General features: G+C 40.5%; 1 protein-coding gene across 1 annotated transcript; it reads right to left on the bottom strand.

Moving 5' to 3' along the window:
- Positions 1-1,851: 1,851 nt before the first annotated feature.
- On the bottom strand, positions 1,852-2,514 carry LOC145123140 (uncharacterized). Its single transcript, XM_079058438.1, has one exon. The coding sequence runs from the start codon at positions 2,512-2,514 to the stop codon at positions 1,852-1,854; it is 663 nt and encodes a 220-aa protein (XP_078914564.1).
- Positions 2,515-8,338: the final 5,824 nt, after the last annotated feature.

Consider the following 8,338-nt stretch of genomic DNA (forward strand, 5'->3'; position numbering starts at 1 on the left):
ATTGAATCTCTTCCAGAACCTGGAAGTAAACCGAACATCCCCATCAGAGACCATATAAATCGACACTCCATGCCGTGCCACCACCTCCCAAATGTAGATATCAGCCAGATTCTCCACTAAAATGCTCTCCTGAATCGGAATAAAATGTGCGTTTTTGGTCAATCGATCCATGAGGACCCACATCGAATCCACTCCGCGAGCCATCCTAGGCAGTTTGGTGATAAAATCCATCGTAATCTCTTCCTATTTCCAAACGGGAATACCCAATAGCTCCATTGTGTCGTGGGGTCGCTGATGCTCGGCCTTGACTTTCCTGCAAGTCAGGCACATCTCCACATACCAGTGCATGTCTCGCTTCATACATGGTCACCAATGATCAGGTCAGAGATCTCTATACATATTTGTCACTCTGAGATGAATAGAGAATCGTAACTTATGCTCCTCCTCCATCAGAACCTGACACGCACCACCCCAGTATGGGACCTATACCCCCCAGTGAAGGGTCAATAACCCTCGAATATCATAATCGAAGAAAGCCACCTAACCCACTATACACTCACTCTTCCAGTGCTCTTCCTTCATAGCCTCAACCTGAGCCTCTCGAATCTACGCTAAAAGTGGGGTAATCACAGTCATCCTCAAAACATACATCCCTGATCAGGGCAGAAGCCGCCTTGCGGCTGAGAGCATCAGCCACCACATTATCCTTCCCCGGGAGATAAAGGATCTCACAATCATAACCTTTACCATGTCCAACCATCTACGATTCCTCATGTTTAGATTCGGCCGATCCATCAGATACCTCAGGCTCTTGTGGTCCATGTAAATAGTACAACGAACCCCATAAAGGTAATGTTTCCAAATATTGAGGGCGAAAACCACATCCCCCAACTCCAAATTGTGCGTAGGATAATTCGCCTCATGAGGCTTCAACTGCATCGAGGCGTATGCGATCACATGACCCTGCTGCATCAAAACTGCACCCAAACTTGTGATCGACGCATCACAATATACCACAAAGCCGTCAACACCTTATGATAGGGTCAGCATCGGTGCCTCACATAATCTCTATCTCAGATTTTCAAAAGATGCATGCTGGTCAGGCCCCCAATGAAACGTGATCCTCTTTTTCGTTAATCGGTTCAAGGGAACTGCTATCTTGGAGAAATCTCTAATGAATCTATGATAGTAACTCGCCAATCCAAGAAAAATATGAATCTCGGATGGAGACCTCGGAACTTCCCACCTCAACCTTGGCCGGATCAACTAGAATATCATTCGGGTTGACAAGATACCCCAGAAACTGCACCTTGTGCAACTAGAACTCACACTTTGAGAACTTCACATACAACCTCTCCCTCCTCAGAGTCTCCAATGCCTTTCTCAAATGTTCTTCAAGTTGCTCCTGGGTCTTAGAAGAGACCATGATGTCATCAATAAACACAATCACAGACCAATCCAGCATAGGACTGCATACGCGATTAATGAGATCCATGAATGCGGATGGAGCATTGGTGAGTCCGAAGGGCATCACCACGAACTCGTAACGACAATATCGATTCCAGAAGGCCATCTTCTGCATATCCTCCTCTCTGACTTCATATGATGATAACCTGAATGCATATCAATCTTGGAAAAGCATGATGCGCCTTGAAGCATGTCAAATAAGTCGCCAATCCTCGGGAGTGGATAACGGTTCTTCAACATTAGCTTATTCAACTCCCGATAATCAATACACATCCGATGCGATCCATCCTTCTTTTTCACGAATAAGATCAGCGCTCCCCATGGTGAGCTACTTGCCCAAATAAATTCCTTGTCTAACAGCTCCTGTAGCTGTGTAGACAACTTCTACATCTCTGGAGGTGCTAACTGATAAGGTGCTTTGGATATCGAAGCCGCACCTGAAACCAAGTCAATCCCAAATTCCACTCGTCTCTCAGGAGGCACTCCAGGCAAATCCTCCGAGAACACATCCAGGTATTCCCGAACAATCGGTACATTATCCATGGTCACCTCACCCTTCTCCCGGGTATCCATCACATAGGCCACAAACCCAAAACATCCATGCTGAAGATAACGCCTAACCTTTTTTGCCGAATAGAAAGTCAGCCCATGCTGAGCACCCTCACCATGGATCACCAGCTCTCCCCTACTTGGGGCTCGAACATGTACCAACTGAAGCTCACAATTAATCACCGCTCCATTAGGTCTCAACCAATCCATCCCCATAATAACCTTACTCTCACGCAGGGGAATTAGAACCAAATCAATTGGGTACTGCTCACTGAATAACTCCAAAGTGCATCCCCGGTGAACTCTCGACACTCGCAGTGGATGGTCATCAGCAATCTCAACCTCTAGTGGGTAATCCAACTTTCCCAAAACACCGTCAAACCTCTTGCTAAGCGCAAGAGGTACAAAAGAACGGGTAGCCCCCGAATCGAATAAGACCAATGCAGGAATACCGTTCACGAGGAACAACCATGAACAACAATATAGACATATAAACATGATAAATGACATAAATAAGAAGGTAAGGAGAAGATACATACCAGTGAACACATTGGGTGCTGCAAGAGCCTCCTCGTTTGTCAGCTGAAATGCCCTGCTCCGAACAATTGGCAGCTCCGCCTTGCCCTAGCGGCCATCAGTGATCCTTAGAGTCGTCGGAGTAGGTGTTGTTACTGGTCCCATTGCTGCTAAACTCGGGCAGTTGGACTTCTTATGGCTCCTCTGATTGCAATGAAAGAAAATTAGGTCAGATACATCGGTGGTGGTAGTGGATATACAATCCCTATCAAAGTGCCCTGTCTTGTCGCACTTGTAGCAGCCCGAACCACCCGCCCTGCAGGCTCCGTCATGTGCTTTGCCGCACTTGTTGTAGCGGCTCTTGCCCTACTGTCCCCTCGATCTAGAACTAAATCCCTTGGGTTTCTTCTCTAAAACCCCAGTCATCTGTCCATGCTCTGCCTTCCTCTTCCCTATGTGCTCCAAATCGATTTCCAATTCCCAGGACCTGAATATCATATCATCCAGTGTCGGGTGGGCAGAAAAACTAACAAACTCCCGAATGCCTGATCTCAACATGTCATGGTACCGAGTCTTCCACATCTCCTCGTCTATAGCATACTGGGGTACCGATAAAGCTTTCTCTTAGAACTTGGCAGTGATCTCCTCTACAGTCTCTATCGTATGACGCATATCCAAAAACTCTCTCACCAGCTGTTGTACCTCAACATCTGGTGTAAACTTTGCTTGGAACCAGGTTACAAAATCCAGCCAGATCATGTCCTCAATGGTTGGGGCTCCCAAAGTATAGCTAATCTCCTTCCACCAATCCCAGGCTCGCTCCCTTAGACATCCTACAGCGAACCTCACCGTCGGCTCCTCAGGGTAGAAGCTCGTCATTTGGGCACCCTCAATATCTGCTAGCCAACTCTTGGTGGCAATGGGGTCCTTCACCCCAAAGAATTCTAGCTCCCCACATCCCTTGAAATCATTAAAGGAGAGAGTGCGGGCTCCAGGCTTATTAGCGGCCATATCGTCCCTAGAGATTCGAAGGCGATCCTCCATCAGCTCGATGATACCCTCCTTGATCAGCCTAAACATCACTGGGGTCACCTTGAGTATGCCTCTGGTACTCTCAGGTGCAATGAAATCATGTAAACCCTCATCAATTGGTTCGCTTCCCGTGCCCGAACCAGATCCAGATCCTGAACCTCCTGCTCCACCGCGTGCCATCACCATGATGAAACATACACATAAACAATCAGTATACACACAAATAGGTTCACACTCTCAAAGTTTCTTGAATTCATCATGGCCTTCCTCGTATTAGGTATCGAGGATGTGCTTCTAGTAGTACGAGCCCAATACTACCTTCCACACCAACCAATACCCTCCCCAAGGACAGTCATAAATCCTCCATGTCACTTCGTTTCTATCTATACTCTTCTTATACTATAAGGCGTCCCTCGCGCAAAGACATATTCTAGGAACTTCCTAGGGTTCCTCTCCTCACCACCCTCTTCTATCAGCTACAGAAAGAACTCCCTCTAATACCACCTGACTACCACACGAATACAATTACATATCTTTGGTACTAGAAAATTATTCGAATGAAAGGTCCTACACTACAATGGTTGGACTAAAACAAGAGTTGCGCATTAGAGTTAAACCCAACCTTCTAAAATTATCTAGTATCAACAATATGTAACCAAGCAAATTTGTCCAATAGTCAGATGATACTAATGGGAATTCCTAAAAGCACAAAGCATACATCATTCAAGCATAAACCAAGTCGAGTCAGAACATAACCTAAACATGCCATCCTATCAGATAACTAATCTATTCTAGCCTGCAGATCTATAATCGCATACAATAGGCACATAAAGGCATCTCTCCTAGCATTCTATCATGCAATCATGAGCTGATCCTTAGCCCTAGTCTAGCATGCGATTCTCATATCATAACATAAAACTTATAACATGTATGGGTATTTTGGGAAGACGTACTTGAGCTCGGCTAATTACACTTTATTAAAATTTCTTTAATAAAATGTTTCTTTTTTGTTAAACATCTACCAAATCCTCAATTTGAATTTAGACACACTCGAGAGTATGCTCGAATCCCTCAAACCAATGCTCTGATACCAATTTGTAACATCCAAAAAATCCCAGACAAAAATTTCATTTTAATTAATTTCAAAACATCCGGTAATCATGTCAGAACAACCAAAAGTGCATCATAGTGAAATAATATCATAGTACAAATCTAAAATCACATAATGCAGAAAAACATGGGTGGATGTGGTGCGATCAAGTCGGGCCCTTCCCTTTTGAGCTGGAAGTACCTGAAACTAGGGCCAAGGATATTTCAACCGGTATTTGGTCTATTTCACCCCTTTCGGTCTCTTTCAACCGGTACTGGGTATATTTCAACCCCTTAGGTCTCTTTTAACCAGTACTGGGTGTATTTCAATCCCTTCGGTCTCTTTCAACCAATATCGGGTCTATTTCACCCCTACAACTAGCATATAATCATAACAGTAAGAGTCACAGAGACAACAAACATATACAGTGAATACAGTAAATTGTCACAAAGACAATTACCATCCTACCAGCATAATCTACTGGGCCGATATTTGTGCCTTCGACCCACAAGTATAGTGAAGGAAACTCACCTCAGTCCGCAGAAAAGATAGCTGAACAAATCAAAGCTCCAACTGCTAACTCTACAAGTCACCTATACATTATCCAACAAACTAGTCTCAAATTACTACTCAAAATACCCCTAGGTCACACGTGATCAAAATCATGGTCAAATCCAACGGTCCACGTCGGCTGGATAGGTCACCACATCGTGGCCTCACATTACCACGTCGTGGGCGCTTCACGACAAAATAGTCAGGTTTCCCCCAGTCGCCACGCCGTGGCATCCAATGCCACATCATGGGAATTGGGTTCTAGCAGCTTAACAAATCTAGCCCTTAATCTATTAATTCCCTTTCTTTCCATCCATCCAAAATCCTCACTAAGGTCTAAAATATTCCAAAGATCATTGCTTTTCTACACATGCATGCCCAAAACAAGTCTAGATTCCAGCTTAGGTCAAAATGAAGCAATATCACTAAAAATATCATGCATAGAACTCAAAATAGCATTAAACTCCGTATATGAAAAATATGATAGCAACGGGAACTTAATAATCCATAAAGTTTCCAAATTTATGGACTTCATGCATTCTTCTCAACCCAACATGAAAAATAAGAACAAAAACCTAGATCTAGCATGCTTGAAAGAGAAATGTAGAATCTTGACAACTTACAAAGGTCCGATAACAACACAAGATGATGGAAAGAAGCTTGCTTGCTCCATAAAATACACCAATAAAGTCTTCTTCTTCTTCTTCAAGAAAGGGCTAAAAACCACCCAAAAAGGCCCAAATGAGCTCAAAAGCTTCAAATGAGATTATGGTTACAAACTTAGAGGATTAAGAGTGATGGAGGCTGAGGGTGGGCAACCATACCCTCCCTCTTTCCTTTAGATACCCGATAAATTAGGGTTTAACATTTCATCCGCTCGCCACGTCGTGGCTTAACAATGCCACATCGTGGGGGCTCATTAATGTCCCACGCTATGGTAAATCAAACTCAAGAATTATCTATAAAAATTTTACCTTAGAGAAACTGGACGTTACAACCAAGACATAGGTGTGTAACTATAAGATCAGAGCTTTAGCAAAAAGAGGCGTCGAATGGTTCTTCTATACATTCACGTGGGACATGGTCCTTGCGGTGAGTGGACTGGATTGATGTTGGCAATGCGGTGAGGACAGCACAAACATTATGTGGAATTTGGGAGGTGTAACACAGTTTAATTATTAATGCTTGTATCGATCCTTAATGACAATGCGTATACTAGTATATGCAATGTCGGAGTAGTGAACAGAGTGAATCGAGGGCAATGTTATGGGTGAGAGTCACGTCTCACTTAGTGCATTGGGTTGTGCCTGTCACGTTTATAATGAATGGGATACTTACCTTGGGGGTTACTGATGAATATATAGACCCGTAAATAGGAAATATTTTGATAATCATTACAAAGGTGATTAGAGGAGAGTAACTATTAATAACGAAAATGAAGATTAGTATTATCATATAATATTATAGTGGTGAATGAAGTAATAACTAGTTATAAAAATGAATAGTGAACTGTAACCAAATGAAAAAGGCTCTCAAGAAGAATAATATTAATTGAACACTATTGTGTTGGTTATATGATGTATTTTATGTCATGTTATATGGGCGTTTGAATGGATGTTTTGTTTGACCTATTTGGGATATGCACATTCTATAACACTATACTTATGATTGACTCACTTAGCATATGTTGACACTTACTTCTTTACTTGTTGTTTTTGCCTTGCATTGGTACAGGTAGCATAATTTGATGGCCTGGTGAGGATGGGGATATAGGTGCAGTTTCATTTATTAATACTTTAGTGATGATACAATTTTGGATATGCCGTTGAGTTCTCATGTAAGTTTGGTTTTGAGAACTTACATTGTTGTTGGTTTTGAGAACTTGTATTTTTTATGGAACTTGTTTTGATAATAAAGTAACATTGGTGATGTTTTCGTAATCAATTAAAATAAGACTTTCGCTAACGTAATCTGCTTAAAAATTGTTTCAAATAAAAAGAAAATTTTGGGTGAAAAATCACGATGTTACATTAATGGCATTTGACACTTTTTATAACAGTTAGGGAATATATAAGAGTGTTAAAAACGGTGTAGTAAAGTTATTAAAGTATATCAATCATTAACAAAAATATTTAAAATGGTGTTGCAAGGGTTAGAACTTGATTTAGGAAAGTATGTTGTTGGTTTTTGCCAATAACTATATAATGTAGCAATCACATGGGTCGTGTGTTTTTTCCTTGTAAATCATACGAATTGTGTGGTCTACTGAAACATTTTCTCAAATAAGTAATAAATTTATCTTAGTGCTTTAGGTAAGCATTGGGGTGCTTCCAATTATATATATATATATATATATATATATATATATATATATATATATATATATATATATATATATATATATATATATATATATATATATATATATATATATGAAGATTTAAGGGTTTGAAATAGCCACTTAGTATAGGAGCTTAATGATCAATCTAGACAGCACAACTACATTGGATGTAAGTTTGTTCCCATATAGCAGTTAGAAGATGGTGCATAAACTAAGATCTCCTATTCATTATCATTATAAAGCAAATAATCCAAGAAATAACAAAATGGTGGAATATGAACAAGAGAAGAATACCATTTAACAACAAAAGACGAGGATTTACATAGTCCAGTGATGAAGCTTAATGGTAAAGAGTTAGCAATAACTTCATATGAAGAGATACCCCCATTGAAGCCTATACATCTGAATTACTCAATGCATATACATGTTGCTCCTTTTTCTATCGTGTTTGATCATATTATCAATCTTACTTTGTATGCTTATAGTAACTAGAAGCTATACTAAATACACATGGAATGGAATTGAGAATCAATTCCATTTTCGTTATTTATTTATAGATATATTAGTTATTCGACACTTTGTTTATTCTTGAATCTCTTTTACAAAAAAAAAGGAATTATGATTCTTGGTTTATGTTTTATGCAAAAGGGATATCTTTCCTATTTATTCTTTTAGCCTAAGTAGACAAAATTTGTTTAAAAGTTATGAACATTTATAACCAAAGATTTTCAAATAAAAAGATTTACATGAATTATACATGATCTATAGCTATGTATAAGAGGTTCCACAAC

The sequence above is a fragment of the Lactuca virosa genome, chromosome 1 (assembly GCF_052849685.1).
Source record: "Lactuca virosa cultivar CGN04683 chromosome 1, Lactuca_virosa_CGN04683_v6, whole genome shotgun sequence".
Lineage (NCBI taxonomy): Eukaryota > Viridiplantae > Streptophyta > Magnoliopsida > Asterales > Asteraceae > Lactuca > Lactuca virosa.

Bases quoted from the DNA above. Each gene is read 5' to 3' on its own strand.
- LOC145123140 (XM_079058438.1), bottom strand. From the start codon at position 2,514: ATGTTTATATGTCTATATTGTTGTTCATGGTTGTTCCTCGTGAACGGT.